This window comes from Carcharhinus amblyrhynchos, chromosome 10 (assembly GCF_965287045.1).
Source record: "Carcharhinus amblyrhynchos chromosome 10, sCarAmb.v2.hapA, whole genome shotgun sequence".
Lineage (NCBI taxonomy): Eukaryota > Metazoa > Chordata > Chondrichthyes > Carcharhiniformes > Carcharhinidae > Carcharhinus > Carcharhinus amblyrhynchos.
In genome coordinates this window covers 103,497,018-103,522,787 of record NC_137333.1, presented here as the reverse complement: position 1 = coordinate 103,522,787, position 25,770 = coordinate 103,497,018, and the positions used below count along the sequence as shown (strand labels likewise).

The following is a 25,770-nucleotide window of genomic DNA, read 5'->3' as shown; positions in this document are numbered from 1 at the left end:
TGCTGGCCTTTATCGCGAGGGGGATTGAATATAAAAGTAGGGAGGTCTTGCTGCAACTGTACAGGGCACTGGTGAGGCCGCAGCTGGAGTACTGTGTGCAGTTTTGGTCGCCATACTTACGCAAGGATATTTTGGCCTTGGAGGGAGTGCAGAGGAGGTTTACTAGGCTGATACCGGAGTTGAGGGGGTTGAACTATGAGGAGAGGCTGAATAAACTAGGCTTGTACTCATTAGAATTTAGAAGAATGAGGGGAGATCTCATTGAGACATATCAGATGATGAATGGGATGGATAGGATAGAGGTGGGGAGGCTCTTCCTGCTCAGAAAGGACTAGAGGGCACAGCCTCAAGATAAGGGGGGAGCGGTTTAGAACGGAGTTGAGGAGGAACTTCTTCACTCAAAGGGTGGTGAATCTCTGGAATTCTCTGCCCGTTGAAGTGGTGGAGGCTGCCTCGCTAAATATATTTAAGACGCGGGTTGATAGGTTTTTGATAGGCAAGGGGATTAAGGGTTATGGGGAGAGGGCGGGAAGGTGGAACTGAGACACGACAGATCAGCCATGATTTTATTGAATGGCGGGGCAGGCTCGAAGGGCTAGATGGCCTACTCCTGCTCCTATTTCTTGTGTTCTTATGTAGGAGGTGATGTGACAAGTAGTGTATTGAGGGCTTTCAGAAAAGAGTCATATCAGACTCAGAATATTTAACTCTGTTTTTCTCTCTCCACTGCTGCCAGACCTGCTCGTTTTCCAGCACTTTGCTTTATTATTAGTATTTTAAGAGGTAATCAGTCACAGAATCATAGAATCCCTACAGAACTGAAGGAGGTCATTTGGCCCATCGAGCCTACACTGACCACACTCCCATCCAACCCCTCTCAACAGAACCCCAAATCTTTACACTTCGAGTCCTGCTGGCACTAAGGGCAATTTAGCACGGCCAATCCACCTAATCCGCACATCTTTGGAGTGTGGGAGGAAACCCGAGGTTATGAAATGAGGGTAGTGAGATTTATTTTATTCTTTCATAGGAAGTGGGCAATGGTAGCAAGGTTGTTTCTCATCCCTAATTTCCCTTGAGAAGGTAGTAGTGAACCCCCTTCTTGAGCTGCGGCAGTCCCTGAGGTGTAGGTACACTCACAATGCTGGTAGTTTGCCTTTATTTAGTAGTGTGATGAGTAGGCTTACATTAACACTGCAATGAAGTTACTGTAAAAATCCCCAAATCGCCACACTACGGCACCTGTTTGGAGAATTTAGCACAGCCAATGCACCTAACCAGCACGTCTTTCAGACTGTGGGAGGAAACTGGAGCACTCGGAGGAAACCCACACAGACATGGCGAGAATGTGCAAATTCCACATAGACAGTGACCCAAGCCGAGAATCGAATCTGAGTCCCTGGCGCTGTGAGGCAGCAGTGCTGACCACTGTGCCGCCCTAGAGAGGGAGTTCCAGGATCATGACCCAGCGACCGTGAAGGAACAGCGATGTATTTCCAAGTCAGGGTGGTGAGTGGCTTGAACCAAAAGAGAAAACGCTGGAAAGCCTCAGCAGGTCTGGCAGCATCTGTAAGGAGAGAAAAGAGCTGGCGTTTCGAGTCCAGATGACCCTTTGGTGAGTGGCTTGGAAGGTTAACTCACTTGGCTGGACAGCTGGTTAGTGATGCAGAGTGATCCCAACAGCGCGGATTCAATTCCTGAGGTTATTCCTGAAGGACCATCCTTTCCCCTCACCTGAAGTGTGATGACCATCAGGTTAAATCACCCCTATTCAGCTCTCCCCTGCAAAAGGAACAGCAGCCTATGGTCATCTGTGTGACTTTACCTTTTAGAAGGATATGTGGGGTTATGGGGATAGAATCCGTGTGGGATTGTTGTTGGTGCAGGCGCAGTGGGCCAAATGGCCTCCTTCTGCATTGTAGGGATTCGATGATTATTGCCTGCCTGCATTTTTGGAATGGACTGTGTTAGAGTGACTCAAGTCTGCCTGTAAGAGGATGGTCTTTGAGACCCAGCAGAAATCTCCCAGCTGGAGTGGGAGGTATCAGATTTCAGACTTGCCTGTTTCGGTGCTCAGCTTTTAAATAGACCTCGCAAAGCACCCCGGCCACTTCAGCTTTCCAGAACTTTCCAGTGGAGTTCGGGGCTTCGGCCGAAGAGCCAGGAGGACCAGGGAATCCCAGACAAAAGCAGGTGAGGGCAGGGACTCCTGAGGAAGCAGCATCTCTCAGTCTGGCTGCCCAGAATGGGAGGAAGCAGGTAGCGCAGCCATTGCCCAGTTACCCTGCAGCTTTCGGAGGTGGAAAGTTGTGGGATGTCAGGGAAATTTGCAAAACTTTTTGTCTCAAATATCCCTCCCCTGCCAGGAACGGTTAGACTGATCCTGTTGCCACATCCAACTTTCAGAGAACAAAAGAAGTTGTTCAAGAATGTAATTATCTTTTAAAAATTTGGGAATTTTAAATAGAACCGGTAATTGTGCAGATCTTTGATTTCTTTTAAAAAAAATCACATTATTTGGGGCAAATCAGCTATTGACTGTGGTTGTAAGTAAGTAACAATATTCTCTGGTCTCGACTAACCACTGAATTCCATTCACCGTGTGTGTTATCCCTGTCCTGGCACCCAGTGTGGGCTTAAAAAATAATAATCACTCAATGTTCTCTTTCTGGTCCCAAGTAAATTGCTCGAAATGTTCAAATTTGGTTCCTAGGAAAGAAGGAGAGACAAACAGGAGGGCCAAAGATAACTTTACAAAGCAGTCAGCGACTTAAAACTTCACTTCGTGGCAAGGGACGGCACAGTGGTTAGCGCTGCTACCTCACAGCGCCAGGGAGCTGGGTTCGATTCCTGGCTCGGGTCACTGTCTGTGTGGAGTCTGCACGTTCTCCCCATGTCGGCATGGGTTTCCTCCGGGTGTTCCGGTTTCTTCCCACAGTCTGAAAAATGTGCTGGTTAGGTGCACTGGCCATGCTAAATTCTTCCTCAGTGTACCCAGAGTGTTTGGGTACACCCAAATTCACAGTAACTTCATTGAAGTGTTAATGTAAGCCATACTTGTGATTAATAAATAAACTTGTACTTTAAAGATCTGTGGCAAAGTTCGGCAAATCACCTTTTCCAATTTAAACTTACAGATTTCCTCATTCTGTTAAACTCTAAAAGTTGTGCTATTTTTAACTTGTCTTTTTTTTGTCACTCCTCTAGACCAGATTCAGGTCAAATGAGAGATCCATAATTTCATACAGGAAGAGGGTGGGGTGAGAGGTTGGGGGGGGATGGGAGGGTTTTTTTGAGAGGGACGGGATGGATAAAGAAACTTCCAGAAGTCTGGAAGAATTTTATCAACTCTGGCAAAAGTGATTGGCTGATTCTGTCCCATTTTCTCCACCCCCCCTCGCTCTCTCTCTCTCTCTCTCTCTCTCCTCCTCCCTCAATGGTTGCTGGATTCATCTTTTTTCAAAAGAAAGCCTCTTCAGCCTTAACGCAGGATTCATTAAAAATCCAGACAGGGAACAATCTGATTGCCCACCTCATTAAAACCAGGCCGGGGGCACACAATCCCTCCCACTCCTTTCTGTGTTCCTGGGCAAAGTGATCCTGTGGTTGATTTGTCTATTTTTTTTCAGAATGACAAAGGCAAAAGTTGACATCACTTTGAAAAAGTTGCAAGGTTAGAGATCCTCTGCTATTACTTGTGAATTTTTTTTTTGAAGTATGTCGATGTATTTTTCCCCAAATTGTATGATTTCTTCGTTGGTGCGAGAACAGCTCTCTGTCTGCGTGGAATCTCGCTGCCTCAGGGCAGTGATTTTACAGAGAAATTCAAAGAATGCGGCCAGAACTTTTTTTCCCTCAGTTCCATTATGTACAGGCAACAAATGCGCTGCTGTCCTAACATGCAGTCATTCTGCTCTCCGTCTTGTGTCGAACTCCACAGATGAGGGTCCTGCTGTAGGGAATGTTTCATTTAAAGATTGTCATTAAGATTCACATTGGCATTTGAGGTGCGCTTGTGTCTGCTTAACGCTGCTTTCAGTCTCCAAAGATAAGGGGAAAAATACACAATTGGACTTCAAAATTCTCACCCATGTTTCCAAATCTCTCTGCCGCATTGTCCCTGCCTATCTCTGTTATTCAATTTGATTTATTATTGCCACATGTATTAGTATACAGTGAAAAGTATTGTTTCTTGCATGCTGTGCAGACAAAGCATAACCGTTCATAGAGAAGGAAAGGAGAGGGTGCAGAATGTAGCGTTACAGTCATAGCTAGGGTGTAGGGAAAGATCAACTTAGTGTGAAGTAGGTCCAACAGATTAATGGCAGCAGGGAGGACACTGTTCTTGAGTTATCTCCTCCAGCTCTCTAACTCTCCAAGATTCCTGTGCTCCTTCAATTCTGCACATCCACTTCACTGGCCCCACAACTAACGACTGCACCATCTCCTCTTTAAGGTCTGGAATTCCCTCTCTAAACCTCTCACTCGCTTGATACTTCTGTTTTCCATCGTGACACTCCTTAAAAACAAAACTTCTTGACGAAACTTTTCTGAGATCTCCTTAAATCCTGTCAAATCTGTTCCAATTATACTTCTGTGAAGCGCCTTGGGAAGTTTTGTTCTGTTAAAGGTGCTATATGAATGCAAGTTATTGTTGTTATATATCCAGTTTCCTCTGTCACAGCTGCTGAAACAAAGACCGCAGTCATTACACCGGTTAATCTAATTCTCCTGATCAGGAAGTGGGAAAAGATTGAATTGCTGTGAGACTAACTTCTCCACAAGGGGAGGACAGCAGGTAGTCTGAACTTATTTCCCCAGTACCTTGCTGAAATGTGAGCAGATCAGATGGGTGAGGGAGATCCAAATCCTGGGTTGTGTCTTTTTTTAAAATTGTAGAAGGCAGAAAGTTTATCTGACTGCGTTTGGGCAGACTAAATGATTGCCTGGAGTTGCCAGCTCACCAGGACTGAGTTTGCAGCTCACAGCTGTGAGCGACTCAGGAGATTAAACTTTTATTTTCCCTTTTCTTTTGTTTACTCATTAAAAAAGGAATAAGATGGGGAGAAAAGGCTCTTCTGACTGATGGTCAGCATTCATCCAGTTGCTTACCAAAGCTGTGGGAAGGGGAAGTGGGGTGAGGGCCACCTTCAGGATGTGAGTGTAGAGGTGGGAGGTGTAGGGCAATATCTGACCATCGTCAACAAGCCCAACTGTGTTTTAATAAGTACTTCACAGGATGGGGGGTATCACCAGTAAGGTCGGGATTTGTTGCCCATCCCTAATTACCCTTGGCTTGTTCGGCCACTTTGTGCGGGGATGGGAGGGGGGTCAACCACCAGGGTCGTACGGTGGCACAGTGGTTAACATTGCTGCCTCACAGCGCCGGGGAGCCAGGTTCAATTCTGGCCTTTTTCACTGTCTATGTGGAGCTTGAACATTCTCCCCGGATCTGCGTGGGTTTCCTCCGGGTGCTCCGGTTTCCTCTCACAGTCCAAAGCTGTGTAGGTTAGATGGATTAGCCATGGTAAATGGGTGGGATTAGGGGGTAGGACGGGGAGAGAGGTTGGGTAAAATACTCTGTCAGAGAGTCGGTGCAGACTCGATGGGCCAAAAGGCCTCTTCTGTGCTGTAGGGATTCTGTAGTCTGTGATCATTACTGTAGGTATGGAGTCGCACGTAGGCCAGATCACATAGGACAGGAGTATTCCTTTCTGAAAGGAATTTGTGAACCAGATGGGTTTTTACGACAACCAACGATAGTTTCATGGTCACCGTTGCTGAGCTAATGTTTCGAGTTTGGATGATTCTTTGTGATGACTTGTTGCACCCAATTTTCACTCTGTGGAGGTGGACCAATTCTGGAAGCCACGGAGATGGGAGAGCTTTGAGGTGTGTAAAAAACGTTCCTCTGTGATCTTGTCTCTGTTGCATTAAACTCAGTTCGACCTTCTATTCCTCACCCCTCACTCATTCTCCAGGCCCCTTCCATAATCTCAATGCCCCCTCCAGACCACCTCACATCTCAATGCCACTTCCGTAGCCTCTCACCCACTATCCATCATGGGCAGACTTCAAGATCCACGTGGCGATGGAAAGAAATAAACTTCTAACTATCGAGTAGAGGATTGCCAACTATGGTGAAATGTATTCGTGGAGACTTCATCATATGACTTTCCACTCCTCCGGGTATAAGTCGGCCAATACATCCCTCCTTGTGACATACTGCTTTTCTCTGCCAATTATAAACCAAAAGGACTCATTACCCACTTAGAAGATGCTCAATCTCCTGAATGCAGCCTCCTGTAACTGTCAATAAAAACTTGAACACCATTCTCCTGCTGACATTAGTAGCTTAGCAAAGAAGTCTATTGAAACTGTGGGAACAGATGATAATGTTGCTTTAACAAACTCAAACCAGATGGCCTGTCAATCAAAGCAATCTGGCAGAGGACATTTTTTAACTTCCATTGACAGCTTCAGTCTTTTTTACATGTTTAAGGGGGGATGCAGATTTAAAAATCTAGATCATGTCATTTTAAACAGATCATATCTGCCCTTCAGAATGGTTTCTGCCAACTCCATAGATTTGTGACTCCCACACCATAAATTAATGTCCATGGGATAGCAAAAATGAGACCTGTTTGAATTCTACTCCACATTAAATACAAATGGTTTTGCTGAGTTCACATTTCCCACCAACCTCCCACTGGCAGCAAAAATGGAATCTGTTGCAATTTGACCCAATGTCTTGTCTTCACATTGGACACCCTTCACCATATTTTGTGGCACCATCAGAAAGTGGGATAGCTTCAGAACAAATCTAGCGGCTCAGAAATGAGCATCCATGAGGTGCTGTGGGCCATCAGCAGCAGCAGAATTGCACTCAAACACAATCTGTAACCTCATGGCCCGGCATATCCCCCATTCTGCCATTACCACCAATGAGGAGATCGGGAATGAGTGCAGGAAGGCGTGCCAGGAGCAATGCCAGGCATTCCTAACAATGAGATGCCAACCTGGTGAAGTGACAGCATTCCCCGAATGCTGAACTGTAGAAGTCGGAGCTAGGTTCATGGATCTAAGCTCTGCAGTCCTGCCACATCCAGTTATGAATGGACACTTGAACAACTCACAGGAGGGGGAGGCTCCACAAATATCCCCGTCCTCAATAATGGTGGAGCCCAGAGCGTCAGTGCAAAAGACAAGGCTGAAGGATTGGTTGGATCCATCTCGGCCTCTTCCAGACATCCCCAGCATCACAACATCAATTTACAGCCAATTTGATGCCACAAATCTATTGAATCCCTACAGTGCAGAAGGGGGCCATTCGGCCCATCGAGTCTGCACTGACTCTCCACCCACCTCCCCATTCCCATAACCCTATGCACTTTACCATGGCTAATCTATCTAACCCACATATCTTTGGACACTGAGGGAAAATTTAGTATGGCTAATCCACCTAACCTGAACATCTTTGGATTATAGAAGAAAACCGGAGCACCCAAAGGAAGCCCATACAGACGCGGGAGCAACACACAGTCACCTGAGGCTGGAATCAAACTTGGGACCCAGGAGCTGTGATATAGCAATGCTAACCACTGTGCCACCATGCTGTGCACTATGTGCTGGGGGGTGGGGGGGGGTGGGGGGGTGGCAAGGTGGGGTGATCGGTAAATGGGCACATTGTGCATGGGGTGGGCTGCAGAGGGGGTCATGACAGGGGACACATGGGGGGGGGGTCCAATGCCAGTGCCCCCTGTTGCCATGGTGGGGTGGGGTGACGGTTACACTGCTGTAGTGATGGAGGTGGTGGCAGTGCACTGGGGGTTCAGGGCATCTGCGCAATGGCACTCTGAACAGTCTGCAGCTGGCTACCCGGCAAGCTTAGGTTCCACCCACAACCCCCCCTTTTACTGGTGTGAAACACACAACTGCCAAAAGAATTGACAGAGTGTGGGGAGATTACAGTGTCAAATTTGACCCAAAAAAAACAGAGTGGAACACTTTGTTTTCAGATGTTTATGATACTTAAAATTCCTTTGGGAAGATCGCCCCCTATGGTGGCTGCAAGAACAGGTCATTTCACCATTGTGAAATGAGTAATTCACCTCCTGCCTCCCTAATGCTTGTCTACTATTTGCAAGTCAGGATTGTGATGGAAACTCTCCATTTACCTGCATGAACGCAGCTCCAACAACACTCAAAAAATTCAATACCATCCAGGACAAAGCAGCCTATTTGATTCTTGCCCCATCCACTACTTTAAGCATTAATTCCCTCCATCATCAATAAACAGTAACATCTGTGTGTACCATCTACAAAACATACTGCAAGAACTCACAAATGCTCCTCAGGTAACACCTAACGCCACAACTGCTATGAAGGATAGTGGCCGCAGACACCTAGGGGCATCACCAACTGGAGATTGCACACCCCCGCACCATCACCTTACCCCCCCCCCCCCCCCCCCACCCCACCCCACCCCCCGCCCTCCCCCAACAAACCGCTCACTCCCCTGACTTGGAAATATATGACTGTTCCTTCACTGTTGCTGGGTCAAAATCCTGGAACTCCCTCCCAAACAGCATTGTGGGTGTGAGTACACCTCAGGGACTGCAGAGGTTCATATCTCTTTAACCTGTGATCAGTGCTCCTTCCACTCACATTGTCGGCCACTTTAGGACTTGAACAGCAGGTTAGGTGTAAGGATTCGCATTCTAATCAGTAATCTCTAAACTGTCTGTGCTTTATATGCTCTGTCTGAGGCCAGAACTCTCCATTCACCTGACGAAGAGGGAAACCTCGAAAGCTTGTGCGTTTACTATCAAATAAATCGGTTGAACTAAAGCCTGGTGTTGTCAGACTTTTTACGAGGTTCAAGATAGCAGCTCAACACACCTCCGCAAGGGCAATGAGGGGTGGGCAATAAATGCAGGCCCAGCCATGATACCCACATGCTGCGGAAGAACAATAAGTCTTATTTTGTTGTCGTATCTCCACAAGCATTCTCCAAAGAGATTTTATTACAATAACATGTTGCTCTTGGTGAAATTTGAATGAACCTGCTAAAATGTGTCTTCTCATTGAGCAACTATTCTGGAACTCCTTTCAGCATTCCACCGAGCTTTTGATTATTTTGCTGAATATTTCATATGATTTGGTGAGAAATGTTCTTGCATTGTGCTTCTAGCAAAAGGCTCAATATGTTTAATTATACATGAGGTATTATATAAGTTGTTATACATAGACATCCTACACTGCTGATGCCCTTCAGGTGGACACTCCAATCTTATTAAAGGGTTTGTTTCAACTGTTAGCCTGAGTAACTGCTTCTCTCCTCTTGTTGCTGGACGGAGGTCTGTGCACACAGGCCTAGATGCACTTGTGTGTATGAGTATGTGCATGTGTGCGAGTATGTTGCTGTTGTTTGTCCATCGTCATCGATGAGGACCTCGACACCATTAGTCATTTTGAGGCTGGATGCGGGTGTCCGGAGATGACTGATCAGGGCCAATTTGGGCACGGAATGTCCTGTCACATATTGGACAGACTTGTGGAGACACTGTAGTTGTTGCGCTGGTGGCTCTGGACTTGTGCAACTTGCGCTCAAGTTGTGCTTCAGCAACACACCTTGGTTCATAAGCTTGACAGCCCTTGTGGATGAGGCAGTGCCAGGTAGGGCGGTTTTGTGCCAGCGTTTCCCAGGTAGTCGGGTCTATGTCAAGCGACTTCAGGGAGGCCTTGAGTGTGTCTTTGAAATGTTTCTTCTGCCCTCCATGCGAGCACCTTCCAGCAGAGAGTTCCCCAAAAAGGAGCTGCTTGGGTATGCGCTCGCCTGGAATACGGATGACATGACCTGCCCACCGGGTCTGCGTTCTCATCAGCAGTGTGTGGACTGATGGTAGACTTGCTCCAGAGAGAACTTCAGTGTCTGGTACTTTGTCTTGCTATCAGGTGCGTAATATTCTGCGAAGATAAGTCATGTGGAAATGATTGAGCTGTCTTGCATGCCTTCGATACACAGTCCACGTTTCACAGGCATACAGGAGGGTAGTGAGTACCACGGCGCTGTAGACCTTCAGTTTTGTTGCTGGGCTGATTCCTCGACGTTCCCGTTCAGTGGAGCGCAGTCTACCGAAAGCAGAACTTGCCTTTTCTATTCTTCAGTTAACTTCTGTACCAATAGTCACTGCGTGGGAGAGGGTGCTGCCAAGATAAGTGAACTGGTCCACTGCCGGCAGTTTCTGCCCTTTGATTACATGTGTATGGTACGACTACACCACCAGCTTCTCAGATATGCATATGGTATTTTTATATGCCTGTGTATGTTTACACTGGATTAGTAATCCAGGGACTCAGGGTGATGCTCTGGGAACCAGGGTTTGAATCCCTCCATGGTAGAACCATAAAAAATTAAAGGCCGAACGATGACCATGAAATCATTGTCATAAAAACCCATATCCTTCAGAGAAAAAAATCTGCTTTCCTCACCTGGTCTGGTCTATGTTCGGCTCCTGACTCATAGTCTGCCCTCTGAAATGACCAAGCGAGCCACTCAGTTCAAGAGTAATTAGGGATGGGCTACATCCATTGGATAAAACAAAGTACACACAGATACACACACACATATACACACTCATGCATGCATGTACATACTCATGCACACATGTACATACTCGTGCACACGTTTAAAACTCATGCACGCATGTACATACTTGTATACGCATGTACACACTCATGCATATACTCGTGCACGCACGTACATACTCATGCACACATATGTACTTGTGCACACATGTACATACTCGTGCACGCATGTACATACTTGTGCACATGTACATACTCGTGCACACATATGCACTTGTGCACACATGTATATACTCGTGCACAAATACGTACTCGTGCACACATGTACATACTCGTGCACGCATGTACATACTCGTGCACGCATGTACATACTCGTGCACATGTACATACTCATGCACACATGTACATACTCATGCACACAAGTGCATTCAGGCCTGCGGGCACAGGTCTCCTTCCAGCAACAAGAGGAGAATAGCAGCTCCTCAGACCAGCAGTTGAAACAAACCCTTTAGTAAGGTTGGAGTGCCCACCTGAAGGGCATCAGCAGTGTGGGATGAAGAGAATATGCTGGAAATATTCAGTGGGACTGAAATACCTCCCTGTGGAGGGAGATAATGTTTTAGCTTAAGGAATTTTCATCAGCCTTCCCATCCAGATTTCCAGCACCTGCAGCATTTTATTGTTATTGTTAGGTTCAGTCACGATTCCTCCTTTTACCTCGTCTTATTTGCTCCCTGCCTGTGGAAGAGCTAGTTTTATGGTAAAGTTATATATAAATTATATCTGCCCTGATTTCTGACTCTTGCAGACTTTTCAGCATTCCACTGAGCTTATGATTGTTTTGGCTGAATATCTTATATGACTTGGTGAGACCTGAACTAAGTTAAGTGGTTAGCACTGCCGCCTCACAGTGCCAGAGACCTAGGTTCAATTTCCCACATGGGGTCACTGCCTGTGCGGAGTTTGCACGTTCTTCCCATATCGGCGTGGGTATCCTCTGGGTGCTCTGGTTTCCTCCCACTGTCTGAAAGACGTGCATTGGCCTTGCTAAATTAGACCCTTGGGGGATTGACAGGGTAAATGGGTGGGATTGAGGTTGGTGCAGGCTCGATGGGCCGAATGGCCTCCTTTTGCACTGCAGGAATTCCATAATAGCTCCAAACTGGTGTCAGGCTCGACAAAGGAAAATTAACTGCCTCCCAAAGCCCAGGTTAAATTTTAAAGGGCGTAATTTTATGTTCCTTCCCACCAGTGGGATTTTCCAGTCCCACTGAAGTCAACGGAGTTTTGAACAGCTCATCTTCAGCATTCTCCAGTCCTGCCATAAAAATTCTGCCCAATATGCCTGCTTGATTAAAATTTTGGACTCATAAATTGAACAATTAGAGGTTTGAGCTCCATGTGTTTTGGCACTGTGCTGAGATTAGAGTTCAGGAATGTGGTGTTCTGGCACTGCCCTTGCCTTGAGAGGTTCATAAAGAGCATAGGAACAGGAGTCAGCCATGAGTAAACACTCTGTCTGTCTTTGCTTTCCAGGATTACATTGTCAACGACCTCCAGAACCATGTGGGTGAGAAAACTCGCGGCCATTATTAGCCTCCTTCTTGTTGTCGCGGTGGCCGAGGAGAAGTTGAGTGAACATGCCACCGCCCTGGCAGACAGCAGTATCAAACTGGGCCTCAACCTCTACCTCACCATGGCCAAGGACAAGGGCTCCGAGAACATCCTGATCTCTCCTGTGGTGGTTGCTTCTTCCCTGGGGTTGGTGTCACTCGGTGCCAAGGACCCGACCGCCAGTGAGGCTAAGGCGCTGCTTGACATGAGCAAGGTCCAAGATGACAAGCTCCACTCGGCACTGTCCGAGCTGCTAGCTGAGGTCAGCAATTCCACGGCGCGCAACGTGACCTGGAGAATGGGCAATCGGCTGTACGGGCCAACCTCGGTCAACTTTGCCGAGGATTTTGTGAAGAAGAGCAAGAAGCACTACAACTATGAGCCTTCCAAAATCAACTTTAGGGATAAGAAGGGTGCCCTGAAGTCCATCAATGAGTGGGCAGCAGAAACCACTGAGGGCAAGCTGCCCGAGGTTACCAAAGACCTATTGAAAACCGATGGAGCCATGATCATCAATGCAATGTTCTTCAAACGTACGTGGCTCCTCATGGGGCTTACATTTGGGCCATTAGTTTCAACACATTACTCTTGTACAAATAGATCAATGAAATTCACTGCATTTCCTTTTCTCTTACAGCGCACTGGAATGAAAAATTTCACCACAAGATGGTAGACCAGCGTAGTTTCTTGGTGACCCGCTCTTTAACAGTTGGGATTGACATGATGCACCGTACAGGTATGTCTCCTCCAGCTGCCATTTCTCTGCTTGTTCAAGTGGGCAACGGAGGGAGGTGTCTTTGTATTCCTGAGGGATGGAGACTGAGGGAGTTCTGTGAGCGGTTTGACCAGGCCTCCTCCAACCTTGTAGACCTTAGCTGGGACAGCATCAGTTCCTGGAGCTGTGCTGTTGGACAGGAGTATAACTGCGTTCCTTGTTTCTGACAGTGTGAGAGGGCAGTTGACGGCAACTGCTGGCAGAGTTGATTTCCTCTTTATTGAAGGCCAATTTGAGGATGTGGTTAAAGTGCTCTGCCCATCTTTCTAGAATTTATACTTTTTTTTGTTGGCACTGAGGATTAGCGATGAAGCAGCAGACCAGGGTCTGGACAGACCTCACATAATCACTTCCACTCTTTGTGGTCTGCATATAATGACATTTGACTATTTTCTGACTCAGCGCAGTGTCTTGCATCTTTGAGTTTGGATGTTCCTTTGGCTGTTTTGGTCAGCATTGAGCTTGGATAGCGATGACATGTCATTGAGGTTAATCCTATAGAGGCGATGTTTCTCCTACAGTAGATTACCTCCATATTTCTGTCGAACCAATCTTAATTTTTACAAGAGGTAGGGGCAAGGGTCTGTTGAGCAGTGGAGTTTGCTATATCACCGAATGTCACCCAGCTATCCTCAATGCAGCAATCTCCATTTTCACTGCACACAGGGGACTCTCAACTTTCTCTGAGAAAGATTCCTTCATGACTGCCTGTTTTGAGCATTGGGTCATTGAGGTGCTTCTAGACCTTCATTCCCTGAGGGCATCCAGCAGGATAGATCTTGATGCTTAGTGTTGAAATGATGAGATGATGGCCAGTCCAGCAACCAGTATGGCACATGGCTTTAATTACATCCTGCCTGTCTCTCTGCCTGGTGGTGATATAGCCGGTTAGATGCCAATGATTAGCAAGGGGATGCATCCAAGACAGATTGTTGTGATTAGGGTGGGAGCAAACTGTCGGTGATGAAGAACTTATGCTCAGCACGTATGTCTCACAAGAGAAGATCATTACAGCTACCAAACCAATGTTTTATGTTGATCCTCCAATTGGCAAAACATGATTGGCAAAAACATTTACATTGAAGACACCAAGAATGTTTAGCTTGAATGGCTTGCCACAGCAACTTTAAGGAGTAGAGCTCATCATAGGGTTTCTCCTCCACCTCATCAGTGTTGGTCATAGTAGGGGGTGTACACATTGAGAGTTGCTTACCTGTTGCTGTGCAGGAGGGGATTAGGCATGACCAGACTGTTATGAACACCATTGGAAAGACAAATCAATGTACAAATGAGCTGGTTCATAACCAACTGCACGTGGTAATTCCTTCCAATGGCCATCCAATGGATTGTGTAACCCGCACCGATTTCCTTCAGCTGGCCCCTTCAGGAAGATGAATCTCACTGAGGACGGCGATTATGGACATTGTACCCATCCAACCATCTATGAACAAGCTGCCAGTTGTAGTGTGGTCACGAGGGTGCAAATATTCCATGTGCCAATGGTGATTGGTGCCACTTTTTCTTTCTATTTTGATGGCGACCCTACCATTGCACCTTCAGACCCGGGAGATGAAGCAGGCAATGTTTCCAGGCACCTTTTTATGAGTGAGGTGAGCATTGTGGTCCAGTGCAGGGCTGGTTGGTCTCTCAAGGCTGCTCCCTCCTTCCTTCCTGCTTCAACATCACCATCCCGCGCCCCCAATCCCCCCGCACCCAGGCCTTGTAATGGATAGATGTAATTTAGCAGCACAGAAAGACAATTCAGTTTCCGTGCTGGACCTTTGATAGGCTTGCTGGGTACTCTGGTTTTGTCCCACGATCCGAAAGACGTGCTGGTTAGGTGCATTGGCCACACTAAATTCTCCCTCAGTGTCCCCAAACAGGCGCGGGAGTGTGGGGAATTTTCACAGTAGCTTCATTGAAGTGTTAATGTAAACATTTTTGTGACAAATAAATTTTAACTAATTAGTCCCAGTTGGATAGTCTCTCCCCATTTCCCTGGTATTTTGTCTGGCAAGAATGTATTCAATTTCCTTTTGAAAGTTCTTATTGAATCTGCTTCTGCCAGAGGGATTATTATTTAAAAGGCGAAAAGTTGCGCATGCTCTGGTGCAGAGGGACCTGGGGGTCCTTGTGCACAAATCGCAAAAGCCCAGTCTGCAGGTGATCAAGAAGGCGAATGGGATGTTGGCCTTTATAGCGAGGGGGATAGAATATAAAAGCAGGGAGGTCTTGCTGCAACTGTACAGGGCACTGGTGAGGCCGCAGCTGGAGTACTGTGTGCAGTTTTGGTCCCCTTATTTGCGAAAGGATATATTGGCCTTGGAGGGAGTACAGAGAAGGTTCACCAGGCTGATACCGGAGATGAGGGGGGTTAGCTTATGAAGAGAGATTGAACAGACTGGGCCTGTACTCGTTAGAGTTTAGAAGGCTGAGGGGGGATCTTATAGAGACTTACAAGATAATGAAGGGGCTAGATAGGGTAGAGGTAGAGAGATTCTTCCCGCTCAGAAAGGATAGCAGAACTAGAGGGCACAGCCTCAAAATAAGGGGGGGGGGGGGGCAGTTCAGAATGGACTTGAGGAGGAACTTCTTCACTCAAAGGGTGGTGAATCTCTGAAATTCTCTGCCCATTGAAGTGGTGGAGGCTGCCTCGCTAAATATATTTAAGTCATGGGTAGATTGATTTCCGATAGACAGGGGAATTAAGGGTTATGGGGAGAAAGCGGGAAAGTGGAACTGATCCTCTTCAGATCAGCCATGATCTTATTGAATGGCGGGGCAGGCTCGAAGGGCTAGATGGCCTACTCCTGCTCCTATTTCTTATGTTCTTATGTCCTTTCAGGCAATATGTTCCTGATCATAACAACTCGCTGTGTAAAATTGTTCTTCTTGCTTACCCCGTACTTCTCTTACCACCTGTGTCCCTCTGTTACTGACCCTTCTGTTACTGGAAACGATTTCTCCTGATTTATTCAATCAAAACCCTTCAAGGTTTTAAACACTTCATTGAAATATTCTTTCTTTTCTCTTCCATTTCAGGTCTATATAACTTTTATAAGGATGAAAGCAACCAGCTGAACATCCTGGAAATGCCCCTAGCCCACCAGTTATCCAGCATGGTCTTCATCATGCCTTACCACCTGCAGCCTCTGGACACACTGGAGAAGCTGCTGACCAAGGAACAGATCAGCACCTGGTTGGGCAAGCTTCAAAAGCGGGCAGTGGCCATCTCCTTGCCAAAAGTCAAGCTGGGAGTTAGCCACGAGCTTCAGGTAAGCCATAGATAACAAACGAAGAGCCCTGATCTCACCTGGATGCCAATTGCACACCCCAGACCCAATCGCACACCCCAGACCCAATCGCACACCCCAGACCCAATCGCACACCCCAGACCCAATCGCACACCCCAGACCCAATCGCACACCCCAGACCCAATCGCACACCCCAGACCCAATTGCACACCCCAGACCCAATCGCACACCCCAGACCCAATCGCACACCCCAGACCCAATCGCACACCCCAGGCCCAATCGCACACCCCAGACCCAATCGCACACCCCAGACCCAATCGCACACCCCAAATCCATTTGCACACCCCAAATCCATTTGCACACCCCAGATCCATTTGCACACCCCAAATCCATTTGCACACCCCAGACCCAATCGCACACCCCAGATCCATTCGCACACCCCAAACCCAGCAACCTACCTTAAAAACCTATCTTCGCTCTCTTTGCTTCTTGTCCAATCAACATGCTCATTCATTTGCGACAGGTGACCAATGGTGGGAGAGTTTGAAGGTGGGTGGCTGGATGAGTGATGAGATGTCTCAGATGAAGTCCAGCCTGGGTTGGCTACTGCCAGTCTATTGGCAGCGCTGGCAGTCTTGTGGCTCAGTGGGTCACATGCTTGCCACTGAGCCTGAAGCTCCAAGTTCAAGCCCCTACCAGGACTTGTTGGCCATGGAAGGGGTGTAGGGCAGTACGGTGACAGAGTGGTTAACACTGCTGCCTCACAGCACCAAGGACTCAGGCTCAATTCCAGCCTTGGGTCATGTCTACCTGGAGTCTGCACGTTCTCTCCGTGTCTGCGTGAGTTTCCTCCGGGTGCTCCGGTTTCCTCCCACAGTCCAGAGATATGAGGGTTAGGGTGATTGGCTGTCCTAACTTGCCCCTTAGTGTCAGGTGGATTAGCAGGTTAAATATGTGGGGTTACGGGGAAAGGGGCTGGGTGGGATTATGGTTGGTGCAGACTTGATGGACAGAATGGCCTCCTTCTGCACTGTGTGGGTTCTGTGATTCTGGTTCAATAGGTTGATAATCGGCCTGCTAACTCTTTCAACACTACCTCCACTATACCCCAAAGGGGACAAAGTGAATGTGAACATATATATAGTCAAGTCCAAATGGAACGGAGAAGACCATTGAGGTGTATAAGATTGAGGGCACGGACAGAGTGGATAAGGTTCCCCTTAGCTGAAGGGTCAGTGAACAGGTTCAAGGTGAGGGGCAGGAGGATGTTTAGGGGGAATGTGAGGAAAAACCTTTTTACTCAGAGAGTGGTGATGATCTGGAATGCGCTGCCTGTTGGGGGGGGTGGTGGTGCTGGAGGTGGGTTGCCTCATATTTTTTAAAAAGTATCTGGATGAGCTCTTGGCACATCCTAACATTCAAGGCGATGGGCCCAGTGCTGGCAGATGGGATTGGGTGGGAGATCAGGTTTTTCTCGCATGCTGGTGCAGACTCAATGGGCTGAAGGGCCTCTTCTGCATTGTATGATTCTACGTTTCTAAGTGGCAGAGCTAAGTGATCTGTCCCCGATTATGTTCAGTTCTTTGAGTGTTGTCCACACTGCAACCATTCAGGAATATTATTGAATTAAGCTGTTAGTGATGCAGAGAAGCGTGAGGTAATTCATTACAGCAGGGTGAATATGGGGAGAGGATATAAACTAAAGGGAGAAATTCTGAAATAGTTGCAGGGACAGAGAGATCTCAGTGTAAATGTATATGTCATTGAATGTGACAGGGCATGTTGAGACCACAGCTAATAGAGCACATAGTATCTGAGGCCTTATTAATTGGGGCATAGAGCACACGAGTGAGGAGGTTATGTTAAATTTGTATGAGACACTAGTTAGCTCTTATATGGAGGAGTGAATCCAGTTCTGGGTGTCATACTTGAGGAAGTATGTGAAGGCATTGGAGAGAGTGCAGAGGATGTTTACAAGAAAGATTCCAGGGGTAGGGAACTGTAGGTATGAGGATGGGTTGGAGAGATTAGGACTGTTTACCTTGGAGGAAAGAAGGCTGAGCGGAGACTTGAAAAGGGTATTCAAGATCCTGAGGCATATGGACAGGGAGAAACTCCTCCCGCTCAAGACAGCATCAGGAACCAGAGTCAAAATAAAGAGTAAAAGGAGTGAAAGAGATGTGAGGGAAGTTTATTTTACCCAGGGGCTGGTTGGTGTCTGGAACAAATTTCCTGAGAGGGTAGTGCAGGCAGCTTTGATCGAGGTATTCATAAAGGAATTGGATTGCTTTCTGAAAAGAAAGAATGTGCAAGCTTATAGGGATAAGGCAAGGGTATGAGACGGGGCAGAATGTTCTCTTAGAGAGCCAGTGCAGGCTCGATGGGCCGAATATCCTCCTGCTGTGATAATCACATGATGGAATTCATTGCCTGTAAAGCACTTTGGAAAGATGGTGTTGGGTGCTATAGAAATACAAGTTGTCTTTTGGGGCTACATTAATCATTATTCTTGGAAGTAAAATACTGCGGATGCTGGAAACGTGAAATAAAAACAGAAAATGCTGGAAAACTCGGCAGGTCTGGCAGAATCTGTGGAGAGAGAAACAGGGTTAATGTTTCTATATTTCTGAAGAAGAACCATGCCAACTCGAAACATTAACTTTATTCCTCTCTCTGAGGTTGCTGCCATACCTGCTGAGTTTCACCAGCATTTTCTGTTTGTATTCATAGAATCTTACAGTGCAGAGGGAGGCCATTCGGCCCATCGAGTCTGCTCCGGCCACAACCCCACCCAGGCCCTATCCCCATAACCGCCCTGCATTTACCCTCTAGTCCCCCTGACATTAAGGGGCAGTTTAGCACGGCCTATCCACCTAACCCGCACATCTTTGGATTGTGGGAGGAAACTGGAGCACCCGGATGGAACTCACACACTCACCTGATTATTATTTCAATAATTACTCACAGTGTGCTCTTGCTTTAATTCACTGAGGTGGTTCCTCCTGCTCAGAGAATGAGATGAAGAAACATAGAAAATAGGTGCAGGAGTAGGCCATTTGGCCCTTCGAGCCTCCACTAGTATTCTATATGATCATGGCTGATCAGGCACTTTCAGTATCCCATTCCTGCCTTCAATCCCGAGATCACCTCAAGATGCCTTGGTTTTCCTTAAGTACAGATTATAAGAACATTAGAAATAGGAGCAGGAGTAGGTCATCTAGCCCTTCGAGCCTGCCCCGCCATTCAATAAGATGATTGAGTGGTGAACTGATGTGTGTTTAAAATGCTGAAGGGATTTGTGAGGATAGATACAGAGAAATAATCTGATCGGGGAATCGAATGAGAGAGAGTAATAGTGAAGTTGAGGTGAGGTCAGAGTGGGATCAAATATTTCACACAGCATGAAGTGGAAATCTAGCACGATCTCCCCCCGCGACCCCTCTAAAGGGGAGTGGTTTCTGGGATGGGTCAATGGGTTTGAGTCAGGTAGGGGTATGGACTCAATGGAATCGTGGGGCAGATCTAGCTGAGTGATGGAGCAGGCTTGAGGATTTGAGTTATCTCTGGTTATCAGCTGTGTTCATGTTTATTTTGCATCTAGAAACACTTGGCCAGTATTGGTTTGACCACAGCGGTCGACAAAAGCAAAGCCGACCTATCCAAAATCTCCGGGAAGAAGGATCTGTACCTGTCCAACATCCTCCATGCTGCCGCCCTGGAATGGAGCACTGACGGGAACCCATACGACGCCTTCATCTACAACCGAGACGAGCTGAAGAATCCTGAAATCTTCTACGCTGACCACCCATTCTTCTTCTTGGTCAAGGACAAAAAGACTAACTCAATCCTCTTCATTGGGCGGCTGGTGAAGCCGGAGGGCAGCAAAATGCATGACGAATTGTAGCCTCAGTTGGTTTCAGTCCTTAAGACACAGATGGTGTGGTCAATGCTCCAAACGCAACATGTTCTTACATTGTTTATTTTTTTAAATGCCAACTATTCTATCTTACCAGATTGACATCCTAGTCTTTGGGTTAAACTGTTAGCTGTTCAGGAATGACCATCTCCAATCCCAACTCAGTAGGATATTACTGGCCAGTGATCCAAAGGTAACTGGGCTTCCAGCTCCTCGCTGGCTCCACACGATATTTCCACTCAAACTGGATGACTACTATGTCCAGCCCAATACGACTGCTCATAAAATCAGTGGCAAGGATGGGCAGCACTGTGGGACAGTGGTTAGCACTGCTGCCTCACAGTGCCAAGGGTCAGGGTTCGATTCCAGCCTTGGGTCGCTGTGTGGAGTTTGTACATTCTCCCCATGTCTGCATGGGTTTCCTCCAGGTGCTTCGGTTTCCTTCCACAATCTAAAAATGTGTCGGTTGGGTGAATTGGTCATGCTAAATTGCCCCTTAGTGTCCAAAGATGTGCAGGTTAGTGGATTGGCCATGGTCAATGTGTTGGGTACCAGAGAAAGGGTGGGAGAGTATGCAATGGTAGTGTGCTTTTTCAGAGGGTCAGTGCAGACTCGATGGGCCAAGTGGCCTCCAGCACTGTAGGAATTCTATTTTTTTTAAATAGGTCAGAAGGCTACATCGGATCAAGTCAAACTAACAGCACAGGAAGAGGCCATTCAGCCCAACTGGTGTCTGCTATGATTTCTGCTCCTCACAAGCCTCCTCCCACCTTGTTTATTCCAGCTATCGCCATATCCATCTAAACCTTTCTCCCTCAATTACATCGAACTTTACATCAACTGTTGCATCTGAGAGTGACTTCCACATTCTCACCACTCCTTGGGAACAGAAGTTTCTCCTGAATTTCCAATGAGTTGCTGTCCTATATTGTTTTTATAAAACGTGACGACCACTCCTGCAAAGGTTTGATTTGAAATATTTTGATTTTACCCTCAGCCTTTCCTTTTTTACTGTGGAATCCATTCTGAGAGGTTCACGTTCTTCATGGAGTGGTGGGAATGTTGGAACAGTTTGAACACAGCAAGCTGCCCGTCACGGGGGAACCTGACATTTTCATCCTTAGTCCACTTGAAGTGTGATGAACACCTACAGCAGAATTCTGACTTTAGCAGTTCCATGGCCCTTGTCTTCAGGGAGCAATTGACACTTTTATGAATGTTGGCTGCAGTGTGGGCAACCATTCGATTACTGCTTGGGGTAAGCTGAAGTGACTCACTGAATCAGCCCAGTTGTATGTTAGAAATTGCCGTACAGTCTGGTCCTTATTGATGTTTATGTTCCCCAAGAGCCTCCATCCAGCCAATTTCATCACATCCCAATAACTTAAGTTCTTTCTCCCTCACGTTTATCTAACCTCTTCTTAAATGGACCAATACCCCTCACCTCAGCTACTCCATGAGAGAGAAAGTTCCACATTCTGGGTGTAGAAATTTCACTTGGGTTCACTCGTCACTATTTTATATTTATGAGCCCCTGTTTTGAACTTCCGACAAATTTTTTTTTTAGGTAGTGTGACAGTATGAAGTAACCCAGGTAAGAACACTGAAAGTACTCTCGCTGTCTCTGCTTGGAGAGGTGGAAGATGTCCTCCAATCTGTAATGGGACAATGGCTACTAGAACCACAATGATCAGTGTTGGTGAAGGAGATCCCAGCAATAGAGACGATAAGTGCTGACCTGGTTTAGCAACAGGAAACCTCTTATATTCGGGTGACATCCCATGGGCTTCTAACGCTCTCAAAGGGTTGGTGGCTTTCTGAACTTCAAGCTTGGAAAAGCCCACTGGCTAAAGGACACCATAATGATGGCAAATTACAGTTCACAGAGGGAGTCTGAGTTGCATATGGAATAGTGATAGTGGAGTCCACAACATTCTTTCCATCACATGGCTAACCAGGAATCTATTTCCAGCAATTAGTTGCTTTTGATTTGATTTATTATCGTCACACGTATTGGTACACAGTGAAAAGTATTGTTTCTTGCATGCTATACATACAAAGCATACTGTTCATAGAGAAGGAAATGAGAGAGTGCAGAATGTAGTGTTACAGTCACAGCTATGGTGTGGCGAAAGATCAGCTTAATGCATTCAAAAGTCTGACAACAGCAGGGAAGAAACTGTTTTCGAATTGGTTGGTGCTTGACCTCAGACTTTTGTATTTTTTTCCCGACGGAAGAAGGTGGAAGAGAGAATGTCTGGGGTGTGTGGGGTCCTTACTTATGCTGACTGCTTTACCAAGGCAGTGGGAAATGTAGACAGAGTCAATGGATGGAAAGTTGGTTTGAGTGATGGACTGGGCTTCATTCACGACCCTTTGTAGTTTCTTGCAGTCCTGGGCAGAGCAGGGACCATACCAAGCTGTGATACAACCAGAAAGAATGCTTTCTTTGGTGCATCTGTGGAAATTGGTGAGAGTTGTAGCTGACACACCAAATTTCTTTAGCTTCCTGAGAAAGTAGCATGTTGTGGACTCCACTATCCAGAGCTCTAGACAACAACATATGTGTGTAATTAGCATAGTGTGGAAGGATTTTACAGGTTGACATTCAATCTGTTTGGTCATGTTAAGACTGCAGCTTACTTGAACATCAAGTCTTGGGGTGGGACTCGAAGCCAGAGTTTCTGGCTCAGAGGCAGCGATGCAACCCACTGCACCACAGGACCTCCCATAAGGAACACAGAACAGTGCCAAATTGTTTCTTTAAAATAAAAATCCTTTCTTGTTTCTGCAAAACTGTCCGGGGCTGAGCGAGAACAGGGCTTAATCAGTTTGCATTGTGAGCAGTTGATGTGCATCTTGCAAAGGGGTTGATGACATAATAGATTGAAAGAAGGTTCTATCATCGATCTACCCATTGACTGACACTGGATGTACACATGTTGCAGAACTTCCCGGACCACACATCTGTGTAGATGGATTTGTGGCAACTGTTACAACAGCTGTGGAGCCACTTTCTAGTTCTGCTTTACAATAACAAAAATAACAACCTCCTTGAAATAACAAACCTCCTTTCTGTCGTACGGTATTTTTATCTCAACGAGAAGTTGATATTGAGGGTATAGTTTGCAGGAGGCTTAAGGAAACTTCGTCAATGACCATTCAGTTCAGAAGGTTCACCACAGATTCATAGAGGTTTACAGGATGGAAACAGGCTCTTTGGCCCAAATTGTCTAAGCTGCTCTTTATTTTAAACCCCGAAGCTAGTGCCAATTGCCCGCACTTGGCCCTTATCCCTCTATATCCATCTTACCCATTAACTGTCTAAACGCTTTTTAAAAGGCAAAATTGTACCCGCCTCTACTACTATCTGGCAGCTTGTTCCAGACACTCACCACCCTCTATATGAAAAAATTACCCCTTTGGACCCTTTGTATCTCTCCGCTGCCACCTTAAACCTATGCCCTCTCGTTTTAGACTCCCCTATCTTTGGGAAAAGATATTGACTATCTAGGTGATCTATGTCCCTCTTTATTTTACAGACCTCCATAAGATCACCTCTCAGCTTCCCATGCCCCAGAGGGAAAATGTCCCAGTCTATGCAGCCTCTCCTTATAACTCAAACCATCAAGTCCCAGTAGCATCCTAGTAAATCTCTCCTGCACTTTTTCTAGTTTAATAATATCCTTCTATAAGAGGGTGACCAGAACTGCACACAGTATTCCAAGCGTGGCCTTACCAGAGTCTTGTACAACTTCAACAAGATGTCCCAACTCCTGTATTCAATGTATTCACCAGTTCTGGAAAGCCAGCATGGATCTGATCAATGAGGGCTGAAATACAGAGGTTCTCTCAGCATCAGTGGGCAATGGGAATGCAAGAAGTTGAATTAATTCAACTCCCATTTTCCTCCCAACCAAAATCTCTCTGTTGAATATACTCACCAGCTGAGTAGTGGCAGATCCTGGATTGAGAATTCCAAAGATTCTTGGTGTTTGGGCTCTGTGCTGCTGAAGGTTGCAGTCAGGTCTCCAAACCCATGACAACCTCTCAGCCCCTAGACTCCTTATCAATGCCTTTTCCACTTTCAGACTCATCTGATTAGATTGAGGAGAGACCTGATAGAAGCCTACAAGATTTTGAAGGGCATGGATAGTCAGAAGCTTTTTCCAAGGATGGAAGAGTCAATTACTAGGGGGCACAGGTTAAAGGTGCGAGGAGCAAGGTTTAAAGGAGATGGACGAGGCAGATCTTTTATACACAGAGTGATGAATGCCTGGAACTCGTTGCCGGGGGAGGTAGTGGAAGCGGATACGGTAGTGACTTTTAAGGGGCAACTTGACAAGTACATGAATGACATGGGAATAGAGGAATATGGCGCCTGGAAGGGTAGAGTGTTTTAGTTAAGTTGGGCAGCATGGTCGGTGCAGGCTTGGAAGGCCGAAGGGCCTGTTCCCGTCCTGTAATTTTCTTTGTTCTTTGTTCTTTTTTCATTGTGTCATAACGTTTAGGATGATGGCAAAAAAGGACAATGGGTAATCCAGAGTAAAAATAATTAACTGGACAACTCGACTTCATTGCGGCAAGAACAGAGTGGGATCGGTTAGACTGGAACGAAAGGTTGGCAGGAGAAACTGAAACTGAACAACAGACTCCCCTCAAAATAGAAATGGTCCAGACACAGTCCAGAAAAGGACAGGGCAAACAAATCCAGAGCTTCCTGGACGAAAAAGGAGATAGAAATTCAGATAAAGAAGAAAGAGTCAATGTTTCAGATAGGTATAAGGTAGAAAATATAATTGAGAAGCAAGAATGTTGGGTGGGGGGGGAAAGGGTCGGCAGAGAACATTGGAGAAGCGAAAAGGGATTATAAGAAAAGATTGACAGTCAAGATAAAGAGTAATCCCAAAGAAAACAATCTCCCTCAATGTCAACAAAACAAAAGAGATTGTCATCAACTTCAGGAAGCATAAAGGAGGATGTACCTCTGTCTACATCAATGAGGATGAAGTAGAAAAGGTCAAGATCACCAACAACTTGTCCTGGTCCCCCTCCATGCCAACACTATAGTTAAGAAAGCCCGCCAATGCCTCTACTTTCTCAGAAGATTAAGGAAATTTGGCATGTCAGCGACAACTCTCATCAACTTTTACAGATGCACCATAGAAAGCATTCTTTCTGGTTATATCACAGCTTGGTATGGGCTCCTGCTCTGCCCAAGACCAAAAGGATATACAAAAGGTTGTGAATGTAGCCCAATCCACCACGCAAACCAGCCTCCCATCCATTGACTTTGTCTACACTTCCCGCTGCCTCGACAAAGCAGCCAGCATAATGAAGGACCCCAGGCACCCCGGACATTCTCTCTTCATAGAACATTGAACATTACAGCGCAGTACAGGCCCTTCAGCCCTCGATGTTGCGCCGACCAGTGGAACCAATCTAATGACCCTCTAACCTAAACTATTCCAATGTTATCCATATGCTTATCCACTGACCATTTGAACGCCCTTAAAGTTGGCGAGTCCACAACTGCTGCAGGCAGGGCATTCCACGCCCTTACTACCCTCTGAGTAAAGAACCTACCTCTGACATCCGTCCTATAATTACCACCCCTTAAT

General features: G+C 46.5%; 1 protein-coding gene across 5 annotated transcripts; it reads left to right on the top strand.

Moving 5' to 3' along the window:
- Nucleotides 1-2,073: 2,073 nt before the first annotated feature.
- Nucleotides 2,074-23,379, top strand: serpinh1b (serpin peptidase inhibitor, clade H (heat shock protein 47), member 1b). Of its 5 annotated transcripts, XM_080197700.1 has the most exons (7): nt 2,087-2,193; nt 3,630-3,673; nt 4,685-4,798; nt 12,127-12,737; nt 12,842-12,940; nt 16,022-16,254; nt 19,835-23,379. In XM_080197700.1, exons 4-7 carry the CDS (start codon nt 12,155-12,157, stop codon nt 20,135-20,137), a joined length of 1,218 nt encoding a protein of 405 aa, XP_080053826.1. In that variant the 5' UTR covers nt 2,087-2,193; nt 3,630-3,673; nt 4,685-4,798; nt 12,127-12,154; the 3' UTR covers nt 20,138-23,379. The 5 variants fall into 5 exon arrangements, with proteins under 5 accessions (XP_080053823.1, XP_080053827.1, XP_080053826.1 ...); XM_080197701.1 differs by lacking the exon at nt 3,630-3,673 and having other exon boundaries at nt 2,080-2,193; XM_080197698.1 differs by lacking the exon at nt 4,685-4,798.
- The last annotated feature ends 2,391 nt before the right edge of the window (nt 23,380-25,770 follow it).

What these genes read in the sequence shown, in the direction of transcription:
- serpinh1b (XM_080197701.1), top strand. Translation starts at nt 12,155, where the DNA reads ATGTGGGTGAGAAAACTCGCGGCCATTATTAGCCTCCTTCTTGTTGTC. An exon ending in CAATGCAATGTTCTTCAAAC is followed by an intron (nt 12,738 to 12,841) that starts GTACGTGGCTCC and finishes TTTCTCTTACAG; the next exon opens with CGCACTGGAATGAAAAATTT. An exon ending in GAGTTAGCCACGAGCTTCAG is followed by an intron (nt 16,255 to 19,834) that starts GTAAGCCATAGA and finishes TTTTGCATCTAG; the next exon opens with AAACACTTGGCCAGTATTGG.